Source organism: Malaclemys terrapin, chromosome 12, assembly GCF_027887155.1.
Source record: "Malaclemys terrapin pileata isolate rMalTer1 chromosome 12, rMalTer1.hap1, whole genome shotgun sequence".
Lineage (NCBI taxonomy): Eukaryota > Metazoa > Chordata > Testudines > Emydidae > Malaclemys > Malaclemys terrapin.
The window spans coordinates 148869-165269 of NC_071516.1; the positions used below are offsets into that span (position 1 = coordinate 148869).

Genomic DNA, 16401 nt, shown 5'->3' on the forward strand with positions numbered 1-16401 from the left:
CCCCTGCTGCAAGAGCTCTCACCTTACAGCTGCCTGGGCCCTGACTAGCAACTAATTCTGCCCCCCCAATCAGTTCTACCTCACAACCTCCCAGTCCTCATCAGCCCGCAGCCTCACCTATTGCTTTTCTTGGGGTTCTTCACCCCTCCCCCGCCCTCTTGGTGGGGGTAAGCAGTAGGGTGACCAGACAGCAAGTGTGAAAAATTGGGATGGGGGGGTAATAGGAGCCTATATCAGAAAAAGACTCAAAAATCAGGACTGTCCCAATTTTATAGGGACATCTGGTCACCCTCGTAAGCAACGTCCCTCACTTCCAGGCTGAGAGGTGGAAGGGGGACAGCTCCAGGGGCTCTTCACCCCCCCATGCCCCTGGAGTGGGTACTGCAAGGAGGATGGGAGCAGAGCTGCCCTGAGCTGCAGGGCTCTTTTCGTTCCCTCTCCTGTGAAAATGGCTTCAGGTTGCTGAGAGCAGGAGAGGGCTGGAGGGCAAGCATGTGCATGCATACTCTTCCTGTGGCAGCTCTGACTGGCTGCTCTGATCCAAGAGATGGGCAGGCAGCCAATCAGTGGGGGATTCCTCCCCTCCCTCCCAGCAGACGTAGTACTGATCACAGTTCCTACTCTGAGCACTAGTGGAGGAGTGCAGCCCAGTGGGATGCCCATCCTGTCGGGCACAGGCCTTAGGGCACCCTGGCTTAGAGGCTGCTCTAGGGAGCCAGGAGAGTCCTAGGGTTTTATACTCGCATCTTAGTGTCCAGTGCAGCGTTTGGGCTGTTCAGACCTTGCCCCCCAACAGCTCCACCTTTCGCTGTCCCACACTGCAGCCCAGGCATGCCTAAAAAGACAAGGGAGGGAGAAGCCTGGAGGCTCAGGTTCTGATCTCAATTGATAGAAGCCTCCACCAGCCCCCCTCAACATCAGTACATTACCAAACCTCTTTGTGCCCCTCCCCCCATGGTGCCTCTGGGGGCTAGAAAGAGAACAAAAGAGACTAGTGCCTTGTTACCTTCATGCAGTGTTATTGGGCGTGGCTGGTAGGTAAGGGGGAGGGAGGTAAATGGTAGGCCTGCTTCTCCTCCAGCTTCTTTGCCAAACAGCTCCCCAATTCCTTCCCACCCTGGAGAGGGAAATCAGCCATTAGGGCATTTAAATACTGCCTCCCTCCCACCTCAACTGCATCAGGCCAGGTTGCAATGGGAGCTACTAGACGGGGCATTAGTAACTAGACTACAGATTTCATTCACACGCCTTAATTCACTCCTGCTGTTACTCACACTTAGGAGAACACACAGCAGTGCATGTGAGAGCCCCAGGGCAGAGCTTCGGGACCTGCAGCAAATGGGATCCTTCTATATTTTGCTTCACCCCTCCTCCCTATCATCTGGACACACAAATATTTTGAGATGCCTCGTTAGTCTGTTTCCTTATTGTTGGGAAGTCCCCAGATAGCCTGAACAGAGATATGTTTCTTTGGAATGTGACTGGACAACCTGCATTTGCAGACTTCTCTGGCTCCCCTTCACCCAGGCAGGCCCCCACCCTTAGACTTACAGGCCCCAGCCCCAGCAGTATGGGCTGTGAGATAAAGGAATCCCTCTTGACTTCTGCACAACAGGCCAGTAAGTTGGGGGGGGGGGGGGAAGAAGAGGAAAAGTCATGCTCCACCCCAAAAACGAACAGGCAACTTGGCAATTAGAGATGGTAAACAAGCCACAAGGCACCCGCCATGCCCTAGCAAGGAGCCCAAGAGGAGGTGAAGACATCCAGAGCAGGAGTGACTCCTGCAGGACAGAGAACAGGGCATTAGACATGGGTCGAGATGAGCAAAATACGACCTCAGCGGTGGTCTATGTTTATTATTTGTTAAGCTCTGAAAGCACACACTGTTCTGTACACAATACAAACTGCCGCTGCCCTAGGAAGGCACCTGCACGTCCCATGGAAGAAGTGAAGTGCTAGTGCACTGCGAGGTCAATCCATGCAGAAAGAGCTGCATGGAACGAGGAAGTGAACTGAGACCAGCTTTGGTGACAGAGAGGTGCCTGGGGGCCACAATAAGAGTTTAGTTCTGAGACTTAGACTAGGGCACAGCGAGACAGGCCCTTGAAGGCTCTGTTAATAGGAACAACTGGAAGAGCTACCATATCCGGTCACCTCAGACACCTACATCCTGGTCAGGACTGGCTCTAGGCACCAGCGTTCCAAGCATGTGCTTGGGGCGGCACTTTTCAAGGGGCAGCATTTTGGCCCTTTGGAGTCGGCATTTTAAGGGGTGGCACTCCGGCTTTTTTTTTTTTGCTTGGGGCAGCAAAAAACCTGGAGCCGGCCCTGATCCTGGTAATTAAGTGAGATGCACTCACATCTTTCCTCCCCTTCCTGTCCAATTCATCACATATGATTGCTGAATTGCGGCCTTTCTAGGCTAGGATTCTAATAATAAATATTAGATTTCTAATAAACAGGCTGCTTTCTAATAACACAAGAGAACCGAGACACACAACAGTCAAGCTCTGCTGGAATAATTCCACTGTTTGTGTCCTGCTCCATCCACCTGATTACACTAGTAAAGAGGAAAGGACAGTAAGAGACTGTGTTCATCTCGTGTAGCAGGTTCTCAGGAAAGAGAGGTGCTTGAGAGAGCCTGCAGAAAGATGAGAGAACTTGGGACTGCCAGCACCAGCAAGACTGCTCCTTGCACTGTTCCTCCTGCCCTTGAAGAACCAGCACCTCTGCTCTTTGCCTGCATCCAATGCCAGAGTTCCCTGCTGCTGGGACAGGATGTCCACCTCTCTGTGGAAGTGTCTAACAGGACCATTGGTAAGAAGGCTGTGCATCTGCTGCTGAGGTCCCTTTCCCTGCAGTACAGTTGCATGGCCATTACCCAGCTCTGGAAGGAAAAGCTTCATTTCCTTCTCAAAGATAACCAAGTTAAGGACTGTACCACATGCAACCACAATGCAGTCTGACCCAACAGGCACAGACGCTCCAGGGACAGAAAACCACTTCCAAACCCTACCCTTCACTTGGAGAGAAGTATGTTTAGTTCCCAAATGTGTGAAGAGTTGACCGAATAACCAAGTGTCACCAACTTGATTTACTTAGTGGGGGTCCACATGGGGACCCTATTCATATTACTGGGATGCAAATTCAAAGCCTAGCTGGGACCATGTAGCTATTAAAATGATGGGGCCTGGGTAGTCTTGAGCACTACAATCCCAGCAGAATCACCCAGGCTGAGACTAGACACAACTCGTTCCAGCCTGGGTGCCTGATGCACAGTCCAAGAGGGCACTGGGAGAAAGTCATCTGCTGAGGCGGATAGCATGCTGAAGGATGAAGCCTCCCCCAGTACGTACTTTGGACAGGAGGAGATCAGCATTTGCAAAGCCCAGCTCACTACTGAGGTAAAAGGACTGGGTCAGTCACTTTGTTACTGCAGCAACAAGAACACAATGACCTACATGGCCACAAGCAGAACCAGTTTGTTGGTCTGAGTGGCTCAGAGGTGATCTTTTCCACCATGGAACTAAACTAAGGGACCTTTGGGTGTGGGTTGGGAGAGAGCCGGCTAGGCTGCATTGCCATGTACAACCCCTCCTGCCCCGCCGTCCCCAAACTGCCCCAGCTCACTTTTTGGACCGTATAACCACAAGCCTTAGAATCAATGGACTTCGGAGATCCCTAAAGCACATCATAAACCCTGCACTCGAGTCTGGAGCACAAGGGATACTATAGGAGCTCACAAACAGGGGATGCAGATTGGTAGAAGTGAGAGATCAAGTCTCACCTAGGAAGACAGACAACCATCAGTGGCTCCCAGACAGCCTGTTCTAACCTCCTCCACCCCTAGAAGCTTCTCACTTATTCTTTCTTAACTCCAGATCATTTACTGCTCTTCGCCGCTCCCAAAGAGTGCAGTGCATTACCAGCGAACCATACCACAGACCAGCTTCCTAGCCCCCTGGCTGAGCCTCTGGTGGAGTGTGTGATGGCAGTCATAGACAGGGCTCATTTGTAGAGACAGGAGGAATGGCTAAGGGCAAAGTGACTCTCCATGAGCAGAGCAACTTATTCTGCAATAGGCACAACCCAGAGCTAGAGACTAATGCACTGAAGACAGACTGCATTTATTATTGCTTTATAGCCCCCAAGGGTGAACAGGCTACAAGGCTGGCATTACTGGCAAAGTGGGGCAGGAAAGACCAGTCAGAAACCACTATACCTGGAAGTCCATCACCTGTTTTTTTTTTTTTTTTTTTTAAACTAAGAATTGATGTCTTGGATTCCACTAATATCACAGGAAAGAGACAAGCCAAAGAAGAAAAATTGCAACAAATGTTTAATACTGAAAGACAAACTGAGTACATGGCATTTGGGAAAAGCTTCAGCCCCACTGATAGAGCAGTCAAAGAACCACCACATAAGGGTAACACTAAAGCATCACCAGGGGCATGGAGATGAAACGTCAACAAAACATGGAGGAGATGTTTACTGCATTAAGCTGTGCGTGTTCTCCCTGAGGAATTTTCAGCATGGGTCAGGGAGCAAGTTCCAGCTGCTTGGACAACGGCGTTAAACTATTTATTCAGCCAAGGCTTGTAAGTAATGCTGACTGGGACATTTCAAGCCATCTCTCTGAGGCAGCTGTGTGGGTGTTAGCAATGCCCAGCAGTATAGCAAATCCCCCCTGCTTCTCTGCTGGTGTAAGAGACAAGCCTACTTCCTTGGTTTGCAGAAAGCTCCCATCCCTAGGAGTGCAAGAGGCTCTCCCCCCCACGGTTGGGTATTAATTTGTCTGGCACAGTGCTACATTCCTTGGGGTGTAGTATAAGTACATACCCACCTGTACGAGACACAGCGGTCTTAGCTCTGCTGATGGCAGTTCCCTTGGCCCAGCTGCCAGATTTTCCAGCTCTTCAGGGGCCCTTGTAACCAGTTTCATCCCGAGTTCAACCCAAGGAGAGGGATACAGAGGAAGAAAGCAAAACATGGCTGAGCTCTTTATAAGTGTCCATGTCTTTATTGGGCTGATTTGGTCTTGGAAGAGACTGCCCCAGGCAGTTCAGAAAACTATAGGGCCCTCCTAGACCACGAGGTGCAGCCATCCTCCTCTTGCCCTTTTTCCAGAAGGTTTTTACTAAATGTCTATCGCTGGCTTTGCAGATAATCCCCAAACATGAATGGGGGAATCGCAAGGAGTGGGGGACAGGTACATCCTTTGAGAGTTTTCACTCCCTTTGCCTTAGCTTCCCCTCCCTTACAGCCCCCAGTCCTTCCCCAATGCTCTGGTATCAGAACTCTGGCCCTTTCTTCTTTCTCCATATTGGTGGGTGTCAAATGCATCTCCAGCCCCTGAGAACTATGAACAAAGCAAATAACTGCACTGCCTAGACTGTCTCCTCCTACATAGCAGATTGGGCTCTGTACAGCCTGGCAGGATGCTGCGTTTACCCATCTCCTCTCACCCCATCCAGACAGGGCCCAGAAGACTCACCGTGCATCTTGACTGTAGCCAGAATATGAAGGGCTACAGAAGCATCAACACTGTGGCTGCTAGATCCCAGCGTATAGCAGGTGCTACTATCCTGAACCCCAGCCCCAACGTGGGTTCTCTCCAGGGAGGGGAGTTTATGCTGGATGGTGGAGCTACACAGGAGTCAGCAACATTCACTCTAATTCAAGGCACATTTAAGCCATGTTAAATATTGTCTTATTACGTTCTCAGCCTAATGCCCATCTAGCCCAACATCCCCTGAGTCCAGGCAAAACCATCCCAGCTAGGCACTGATTTCTCACTGTACCTTTATACTATGCCCATCCCCATGGCATCAGGGTGCCTCAGCTATCAAGGAGAATCAAGGAGAAAAAAAGAGCATCAGCCTGGGATTTTAAGGGGAAGATGCTGCATCTCCCTAAAACTGCACTCTAGTGCCCACAGGGCCAGGGAGTTGTTGAACTAGCAGATAACAGTTCCCACTGTATCCTCACTGGAAGGGAGCAAATTCCTCTGTTCCTTTCCCATGATTCAGAGGGAAGTGAGGGCATCACTCCATACATTATCAGGCTGGCAGGAGAAAATGTACCCTTCACGGATCCAGACCAGCCTCATGAAGGTAGAAAAACCCTTCCCCCTCCATAGAACAAAGCCACCATGTGAACCTGACATTTTATTGCCCTTTCTGCCCTGTAGGGCAGCCCTAGAGCCAAGTCCAAGGGGGCAAGACACATTCACAACATCAAGATGCAGCTTCTCATTGTCCCAGGAAACAAATCAAGGGTGGCAGTGTTGGCAATTGCCAGAGAAGACCAGCAAGTCACACTTTGCATTTGCAAAGTTCTTCCAGGTTGAAAAAGCTCTTCCTTCAAATGCCAACCCCATTGCTCTCCCTGTGTTCAGGGAATGACCAGACGCACCAGAAAGGCAGCTGTTAGAGTCCCCGGCCGCAGAAGCACTAAAGTTCACTCTGTGTGAAGTCCTTAATTTTGTCCATGTTGTGATCTACTGCACCAGTGAGAAACTGAACCCAGCCTTCCTCTGATGGGGGACACACATGGCTTGACCTGCAGAAAAGGGAGAGGCATTAGAATGACTTTGAGGTACTGTATATCTAGGCACCTCCAGACTACAGAGTGCCAGGTACCACAGGACCATGTCATGAAGAACTAGACTACCACAGGGTTATAAAGGAAAAGTCTCTGCAGCCTCAGAGTGCCCTTGTCAGGGAGGGAGTTATCTGTACCTTCGGCCTACACCCAGTAGGGAGTGGTCTCTCGACAACACCCTACATATGTAGAACCAATGTGAATGAAATTGTTTTTAGTTACCCACTGTACCATTGTAACTTCTGTTCACCATTTCATTACACTTGCCATTTTGCCTACATTGTAACTTCTGTGCCATATTGTAATTCAAACCCCATTTTAAAACGCTTACTCCATTTTGTAAGGGCTTGCTGCAACCTTCATTTTTGCAAACCCTGCTGTAATTTTATTAGTCTAGTTGAGGTGTGTGAATGAGGTATGTATGGGTGATAGAATCAACCTCCAGCACTAGCCCGTCCTGATGAGATAAAGTTCAAATACCAATGGCTGAAGAACTAGACAACAGCCCTAACTCAAGCAAGAAGCATCCACCCTAAAAAGAAACAACAGAAGGAAGATCAAAGCCAGGTCCCAGGCTGACAGTCACGCCTGCAATTGACGGGTGATCAAGCACCAAACCCAGAGGCGGCGTGACACAGCGAGACCTAGGGACTTTGAATCCAAACTAAACTCCTATAAAAAAGGAAGGGTGAGATGAGAGATTTTGGGTAACGTTCTGCTATCAACATCAAGGAGCATCGGTGCGCGCCCGACAGAGACACGGCTCCTCCTCGTGCTCAGCTTTCCTGGCCAGTTAGCTGTCACGAGCTACGATCCCAAGCTGCGAACTCAAACTACAATCAGGACCGGTAACTATCCAGCAGCTGCAGAACATTTTGGTGTGTGTATGTGTGAGTGTATGTGTATAAGCATTGAGGTATTTGCTAATAGTTACAGATTAATAATAAATGTGGCATCTTTGCCTTGACCCCTAAAACGATCCTGTATAAGTTTGTGGGATAACACATACACACCCACCCTTTGCCTCACCATTCTGGCAGGTTTAGGTTGGACATTAGGAAAAACTTCCTAACTATCAGGGTGGTTAAGCACTAGAATAAATTGACTAGGGAGGTTGTGGAATCTCCATCATTGGAGATTTTTAAGAGCAGGTTAGACAAACACCACCAGGGATGGTCTAGACAATACTTAGTCCTGTCATGAGAGTGCAGGGACTGGACTAGATGACCTCTCGAGGTCCCTTCCAGTTCTATGATTCTTTGCTGCATGTTGGTCTGTGTGTGTGTGGCGGCGGGAGAGAGTAGGGGGAGACAATCTGTCATCTCTACCCTCACCGTGTCCACTCCTCACTAATTTCCAGCAATCTCTGTACCCGCCTGCCCATCCAGTGCCCTGCATTCCCACCCCCTACAGCAAGGGTAGGCAACCTGTGGCATGCGAGCTGATTTTCAGTGGCACTCACCCTGCCCAGGTCCTGGCCATCGGTTTGGGGCTCTGCATTTTAATTTAATTTTAAATGAAGCTTCTTAAACATTTAAAAAACCTTCTTTACTTTACATACAACAATAGCTTATGCATCCGAAGAAGTGAGGTTTTTACTCACGAAAGCTTATGCCCAAATAAATCTGTTAGTCTTTAAGGTGCCACCAGACTCTTTGTTGTTTTTGTAGATACAGACTAACACGGCTACCCCCTGATACTTGACAACAATAGCTTAGTTATATATTATAGACTTATAGAAAGAGACCTTCTAAAAAGGTTAAAATGTATTACTGGCACAGGAAACCTTAAATTAGAGTGAATAAATGAAGACTCGGCACACCACTTCTGAAAGGTTGCCGTCCCCTGCCCTACAGGGAGGGGTCTCTGCCACACTTCATATCCACAATTCAAGAAGGATGTTGAGAAATTGGACAAGGTTCAGAGAAAAGCCAAGAGAATGATTAAAGGATTAGAACACATGCCTCGTACCGACTGAGCTCCTTGGGTCTGTTTAGCTTACCAAAAAGAAGGTAAAAGGGTGACTTGATCAGTACCTACATGAGGAGCAAATATTTAATAATGGGCTCTTCAGTCTAGTAAAGGTACAACATGAGCCAATGGTTGGATGTTGAAGCTAGACAAATTCAGAGTGGAAATATGGTGTAAATTGTTAACAGTGGGGATAATTAACCAATGGAACAATTTATCCAGGGTTGTGGTGGATTTTCCATCGTTGTCCATTTTTGTTTTAAGGATGTGGTCTAGTTCAAAAGGAATTATTGTGGGGCAGATCTCTGGCCAGTGTTACACAGGACGTCAGATTAGATTATCACAATGGCCCCTTCTGGTCTTCGACTCTAAGAAACCCCCATATCATCTCTCCCATCGCTCCCTTTGGTGCAGTCAGGGTAATTCCCAAGGGTACACATTTGCTCTCCATAAGCCTTCTGAGGAGCCCAGGCTGAGTCACCCCTGGCACAGCTTCTCTAACAACATGCAGAAAGAGGGCAACTAGAACTCCCTCTCGCCCCCTCCCCCTCCAGAAACACTCTGAGCTCAGGAAGGGCCACATGCCATACTCACTTTGTAATTTCTAGAACTTTCTTTAATACAGAGGCCAGTTTGGCAGCCTAAAAGGAAGCAAAAGGGAAAACAATTGAGCCAATGTGGCAAGCACGGTCCCAGCACTGCTGTGGGGAGTCGAGGACACATGCAGGAATCCTCTATCATAGGAGGCATCCTAGCATAGACGGGGAGTAGGAAGAGACACCTCTATACCCAGCATGGGAGGTGACCACCTAAAGCTGTTGTGGGGAACTACCCCCAGCCTAGTGCTGCCATGGAGGAGGAGCTACTCCCCACAACAGAGGCAGCTTTGGGTCTCTGCTTCCTTGGGCAGTAGCATCCAGACACCTCTATGGGTCACACAGCTATGACAGGATGGCAGTGTCAGCACAGACCATGTACCCTCTCCATGTATTCTCTCCTTCCTGGTGGGCTCAAGACTCTGTGAAAGAAGGAAGAGAACAGCACGGACAAGCTTACTCAGGAAGCCAAGTGGGTGTGACCCAACAGAAAACAGGCAGTCTTCATACCCAACAACTTGCCACTGGGCCAGGGGACGATTACCAACTGCCCTCAGAGACACTAGCTCCCACTTTTATTTCCTCTGTTCCCTGCAGGAGTCAGGCTGATGCCCTTTGCTCGTGAGCTGGGGAGTGGTAGGTACTTACATTGAGTCGCACAGCCAGCTGGTTCATGGGTGGATACATACTCAGTGCCAGCTCATCAACACTAGGGCAGAAGACAGAAGTTTCGGTATGAGAAAGGGGGCCTAGCAGCCAGCCCAGCCAGTGGATGGGCAAAGGCTATCCCTGCCACCAAACACATTAACTGTGGGAGTGAGTCAGGCTCTGCACAGCTCAGCAGGAAACCAACATCAGCTGTATCTAGCAAATACGGTCTCATTTCCGTCCCAATCCTCAGTGGCCACCCATCCCCCATCACAACTATCCCTGGCCCAGTCAGAGCAACTCTCCTACAGACTATTCCAGGGCCCCACTGCCCTCATGAGTGCAGAAGGAAACCCTTGCATAATGCAGTTCCCTGACCTAGCCGGCCAACAAGGACTCCCCTAGCACAGATAGCACTGAGAGGGGAAAGAGACTGACTCACCTCGGGCTGATCTCATTGGTGATGTCTGCAAGATCATCTAGCTGAGCCACCTGTTCTGGGGTGTCTGCTTTGCCGTGAACCTTCACTGCACCCAAGAGCTTCTTCAGGCAGGCTTTGGAGGCCTTCATCAGCCCCATGCAGGGACCAAGTAGCTTCCGGTCAGCCTCAGACCAGTAGGTGTCCCTATTGCCCCGAGAGCCCAACTCCTCATCCTCCATGATGTCACTGTAGGGGTCCCGATCTTCCCCCTGAGCCTGAGGACACATATATTGGAAAGCAAGAGCCCACAATCTGTCCCCATAGTGCCCCTGAGGGAAGGGGTGAGTACTACATAGAGTCCGCTTAAGTAGTTTTCAGGGTTTCCCTGCAATGTCTTCAGGACTGGAGTCAGACACCTGAGACCTTTTCTCCTTCGGGAATTGGCTTAAAAAAAAAAAATCAACTCCTCAGACACACCTGGCCACTAATCAGCAACAGCCTAGCAGGTAGTCCCTGCTCCAACCCTACACCAGCAAACTAAGCCATGCAAAGACAAAACAAGGCACTGGCTTCACAGAAGCCACATATCAAGTAGTGGAATTAGGCTGAGGTGTGAACACTGGTTTGCATGACTCTGGTTTGTGTAAAAATCAAGATATAGGAGCCATGACAACCTGGATAAATGTCATGGATTTACAGGATATGTGCTACACCCCAGCTTTTAAACAGTCCCTTGAAGGTATCCCTTCAGCATGCCAGACCCTCAGGGGGTCCTTCCTGTCCACAGGGGTAGGCCACACAGCCTCAACACTCCTGAGACGAGCCTCTGGGCTCCAACATTCCAGTTTCACAATGTGAGCTCTGCCCAGGAAGTTAACTGCAACAGACTCCTGTCCAAAAACTTTTTACCGTCTTCAGAGATCCATGAACTACGCAAGTATTTGCAGTTACACCAAGCAGCCTTTTCAAAACAGAGTACAGCTTTTAGTCAATTGAAACACAGCATCAGGAAGTCCTTAGATTACACAGAGAAGCAAAAGTGAAGACATAGTCCACACTGGACAAAGCCCTCTCTAGGAACCATCTTGGTTTCCTTTTTCTCTCTCTTTGTGTCCCTCTCAAGCCAGCTCTTATCCTAGACTCCTGTCACTTGTCTTCCTCCTGCAAACCATGCTGAGTTTATATGTTCCCCGGTGGAGTTTCCTATGGATAGGCGTCAACTGTTCAGCCCTGGGGGTTCCCATTGTCCTTCCAGACCCTCCATTGATATGGGTCTGTTTCAGCCAGTCTTTAGACCCAGTCATACCACCCCAGACGGTTAGGTGATACACACATCTGCTTTGCTTCAGGAGCATTTTAACCCTTTGTCACACTGGGTAACAAATCAATAATCAAGTCAGTCATTGCCATGCATATCAGTCAAAAAATATTTCAGAATTCCCAGTTCATCACAATAGAACACCACATCTCGGTTTCACTACAGCATCACTGCAGGAAGCCCTCCAACAGTGGGCTCTGTCCCCAGCAAAAATAAAGGGACTTCCTCACCTGCTCCATTTCCTCCACCGCATCCCTGACCACACCCAGATAGGCGGCCATGGCTGACAGGACTGCTGCCTGGTTATCTGCACAGAATAGTCAAAGAGAGAAGGATGAAAGGGGATTGTACGGATATTACCAGTTCCCTAGCATCCACCACACTCCTCTGGGTCACTGGATCAGTCACCTCCACAGAACTGCAGGTCACCATGCAGGTGACCCCACCTGGCTTCTGAGCATGTAATGGGCTCTAGGAATGGCATCATTTCTGCTGCAGGAGCTAGGCTCCAAAATACCAGCTGCAATGTTCCCCTTTAGTAGGTTCAGGGACTGTTGATTTCTGAAGCCCATTCCTTGGATCCATGTCACTCACCTTGTGGCAGATGGGAAATCTGCTCACATGCCTCCCATATGCTACCAGTTGATATAAGCTGCTCCTGAGACAAACTGAAAAAGAAGAGAGTCCCTCAGGGTGCTGGGACCTATAAACATTGACAAGGGGATACCCTGTACTTAACGAGAGACAGGAAATATGGCACTCCAAGAATCTGTGCTGAGGACAACCTACTCCAAATTGCATGAGTTGCCCAGCAACACAAATATTCCCCCCACCTCCTTCACAAGAGCCCTAATTCTCCCAGGCCCCCCCTCCCTGTCACATACAGAGCTACATTCAACCCTCTGTGCAGGGGGGCACGCTCCCAGTTGGTTACTGTTTTGGATTGAGAGGATATGCATGGGGCTTTCATTTTCTTTCCCCATCTATTTAAGCTAGCAGTATTTAATGGGGGCACTGCTGGATCAGTATTACCTCTGCCGTGGAGTACGGAGAATCACGTCTGTGAGCTGGATCATTCCTTCCACTACCTCGGCAGTGGCATCTCGCACCATCTTCCGCAGAGTGGTACCTAGATGAGATTGAGCAAGGAATGATGCAGCCTCACACTATCACAGTGAAAGCCAGCCCCTCCCCTCCTCCCAACACAGACAAGGTCAAACAGGCAGCTGCTCCTACTCTCTCTCACACATACACGCAGATGTGCCTTCTGTATAAAGCCCCCTCAGGACAAGTACCTGTGCCTCCTGAATGAGTCTTCTGTTCCCATCCTCACTTTCCTATAGCACTTTTGGACAAGGATCTCAACACACTTAAACATGAATTAAGATTCACTGCTCCCTACATCAGCCCCATTTACAGATAGAGAAACTGAGGCACAGCGAAAGGGGCTTGATCTACTCAAGGCCATAATGCACGTCTGTAACAGAGCTGAGGATGGGAGTCCCTTTGCCTTTGCCTGCCACAACTTGCTCCCTTGTGAATGTCAACTTTCCTTTCTGAGGGGAAGGAGAAGTGGCACAAACCTGGTCTCACTGCCTCACCTTGGCCCTTGGGAAGCCAGTAATACACTGTGGCAGCTGCCAGGACAGCATTCTGGACGCCTTCGCTCAGTTTCTGACAGTCCTGAAAACAGTGGACAAAAAGGATCAGGAATGAAAGGAGTGACAGTGCAATCCCATTAAAATCCACCAGCTCCATCTGAAGGCAGATCAGCTGAGAACAACAGTGTGTAAGAAAGTGAAGACTCTGCCAATTGGAGGAGAGGCAAAAAGCCAGCTGGGGGTAATGGGGGAAGAAAGTGAAGGACCAGAGTCCAATATACTTAAAATTATTTTGAAACGTAACAACAGAGTAAGGCCCAGTTTGGTGCTCAGCTGTCTAATGCCACATCATACTCTAGGCATCAGATAGCCTTCTCCCCACCCCAAGACATTCACATATTGGTAAATTGCTACGGTCAAGTTGGGTGTGGGAGGAGGAGAGCACGTACTATTGTCTTGAACTATGTGGCTCTTTTCCCATAAACACCTGGGTTGAAACCTTCCACAGCCAATGAGCTGCTCCCTCAGCTCTGACAATTCTCTATGCAACAAGACTGGGAAGTTGTGCCATTCTAAAGAAGAGTGAAAGGGTGCAATTACATCCCACAAACGTCAATGAGAAGAACCATTTGTTTTATTTTTTAACCCAAACTAACTTTGTCCTAGTTCAAGGGATCAAGACACAAGAAGGGACTGCAATGTGGTAGAAACCTTGAGATTTTCCTTGACGTGGGCCATGCACCCACCTCTGCAGAAGGCAGCGGAGGCCTTGAGAATGCCAGACTCAACTTCGTAGCTTCCTGGGATGTCGCTTTAAACGTCTGACCTAAGGAACAATTCAATGGAGTCACGACATTAGACACTGTCTCTGGCAAAGGGGGAGATACCAGGCATCAGTCAGTCATACAGCCCCTTTTCCTCCATCTGCCCATCTATTAGATAAAGCCTACATCAGTTCCCAGTTAGGAAACTCAGCTTAAGGAGAGATGGCGGCAATTCAGAAGAACACAAACTGTTGAACTGATCAGACGAAGGTCCATCTAGCCCAGACTCCTGTCTCCAGTGGGACCAGCTGCTTGACAGGAAGGGGTAAGAAACTCTATAATGTTTGTAAGGATACTTACGAAATTAAAGAATTAAAGTTAGCTTAACTTTGGTTAAGAAAATAATATATTTGCTAGTAAGTAAGAAAATGACTTAACTCAGCAAATAAATGAAGACTGTGAAAATACTACGTTATGAGACCAGAATGTAGAGTGGGAAAAATATATTGTTCAAAAAGTAACTAAAACAATAAAAAACTACAGTAATGTGACAAAGAAAAAAATATCTTAAAAGAAACAATAGCAAACCTTCCCACTGTTCTGTTGGTAAGCAAGGAGGGGAAATAAACAAGGAAGGAATGCAGCAGTGATAAACTGCTTTAGCCTGGGTGTTTGCTAAAACTAGCAAGTTAGCTGAAGGGTATAAGGAGAGCCATGAATCTGAAGGTTCTTTATCAGATCTGACCCAATCATGCTGAGGAAAACTAGGGTGAGAGGAATATTCTCTGATTTAATCCATCTCTGAGTACAATTGATCCTAAGATTATGGATGTGTGTTGCTGTATTGGATGTCACAAACTACTTATTATTTAGGCTTTTTAAGTATATTTAAAGCAATTGTGTATATACCATTTGGCCTTTCGACTTAATAAAATAATTGATGGTTAGTTAATGTCTGGTGGTGCCCTGTATTATCAATGTTCATAAATCATAGTTCAAACAATGTTGAATTTTCTTTTAAATCCTACTAGATGCTTTTCCTGAGTGAATTCCACAGGCAGAGTTATGCACTGTACGAAAAAGTCTCTCTTCAGTTTTAAATATATTGCCTTTCATTACTGAGCATCCCTTATTCAGAAAGTGTGGATAGGAGTAATTCACCCATTCGTTGTTTGGAATACGTTTATCACGTCCCCTCTTATTTATCTCCAAAACTAAACAGTCCTATTACTTTAATTAATTTCATATAGCAATCTCTCCAGGCCATTCTTGCCACCTATCTTTGAATCCCCTCTATTGCTTTGCTGCTATACCTCTTTAGAGATGGGGTGACTGGCACTGACACAGTACTGCTCAGGGTGCACCACTGATTTATAATATGTTCAGTCTCATTTTCTAGGTCATCCTGTGTGGATCCTAACTTTTTGTTTATCTTTTTTGACCACTGATACAGACGGTACAGAGCTTTTTACTGAGCTGTCCAAAACAAGGCCTACATCTTTTTCCTAACCACAGTTCACTTGAAACCTGATTTATTATTCCTTACCACATGCATAACATTGTCCTTGTCAACACTGACTTTTTCTTGTTATAATACTACCAATCACCCAGTGTTGGCCATTCATTTAGCTTGGTTAGATCCCACTGAAGTCCCTCAGAGTCTTCTCTGATCTTGGCTAATCTACAAAATTGCCACCACACTGCTCCTTCCCTTTTTCAGATCATAATATATATCTCAACCACCATTCCTAGTACAGAACCTTGGGGCACCCTTTGCTACTCTTCTCGGTCGCTTAGCCATTGTTCAATCCATGACAATACTTTTCCTCTCACCCCTTGATTATGTTGTTCATTTAAAAGCTTCATGAGGCATTTTGGCAAAAGATTTTCAAAGATATAACTTGTCTACTGGTTCTTTTACCCATGACTGACGCAATGAACATTTACCTAGCGTGTCCCAGAAGCGCTGCTGCTCGAAGGTCTCGCTGCTCTCCCGCGACTCCCCTTCTGCAAAGACACCAGCGCAGCATCTCAGACAGGGGCCGGGGGCCGCGCCGCGCCCCTCCCAAGCCCCGCCCAGAGGCTCCCCTCCCGCGACCCCTGAACGCCGCCGCACCTCGGATCCGGGACAGCGCCGTCCGCAGCACTTCGCGGAGGTGCCGCAGCGGCTCCAACGCCCGCGCCGGCCCCGCAGCCCCCGGCTCCCGCTCCATCCGCTCCGCTACACGGTCCCGGCTGCGGCTGCGCTCGCTCGAGCGATCCGCGCATGCTCCCGAGCCGCGCAGGAAGACACCGCCGTCGCTCGCCGGCTGCTCCAAGAGGCGCGCGGCGCAGCGTGACAGCAACGCGTTCAAGGGCTGCACGGGGACGGAACCCGAGGGCGCAAAAAGCGGCCGAGAACTGAAGTGGCCGGCGGCTAAAGGCGCTCGAGCCCGGACCCCATTCAGTGACTCTCCAGTTACTTCCGGCCTCGCACGGA

The 16401-nt window shown here is 48.6% G+C and overlaps 1 protein-coding gene across 1 annotated transcript; it reads right to left on the reverse strand.

Annotated features, from left to right (window-relative positions):
• Positions 1 to 4321: 4321 nt before the first annotated feature.
• CCNDBP1 (cyclin D1 binding protein 1) lies at positions 4322 to 16335 on the reverse strand. Its single transcript, XM_054045462.1, has 11 exons — positions 16039 to 16335; positions 15870 to 15929; positions 13905 to 13984; positions 13159 to 13240; positions 12590 to 12686; positions 12152 to 12225; positions 11788 to 11864; positions 10261 to 10514; positions 9819 to 9879; positions 9169 to 9215; positions 4322 to 6561 (listed from the first exon to the last, which is right to left on the reverse strand). The coding sequence occupies exons 1-11, from the start codon at positions 16133 to 16135 to the stop codon at positions 6453 to 6455; spliced, it is 1038 nt and encodes a 345-aa protein (XP_053901437.1). The 5' UTR covers positions 16136 to 16335; the 3' UTR covers positions 4322 to 6452.
• Between the last annotated feature and the right edge of the window lie 66 nt (positions 16336 to 16401).

What these genes read in the sequence shown, in the direction of transcription:
- CCNDBP1 (XM_054045462.1), bottom strand. Translation starts at nt 16,135, where the DNA reads ATGGAGCGGGAGCCGGGGGCTGCGGGGCCGGCGCGGGCGTTGGAGCCG. An exon ending in GGCGCTGTCCCGGATCCGAG is followed by an intron (nt 15,930 to 16,038) that starts GTGCGGCGGCGT and finishes GTGTCTTTGCAG; the next exon opens with AAGGGGAGTCGCGGGAGAGC. An exon ending in GCGCTTCTGGGACACGCTAG is followed by an intron (nt 13,985 to 15,869) that starts GTAAATGTTCAT and finishes ATTGTTCCTTAG; the next exon opens with GTCAGACGTTTAAAGCGACA.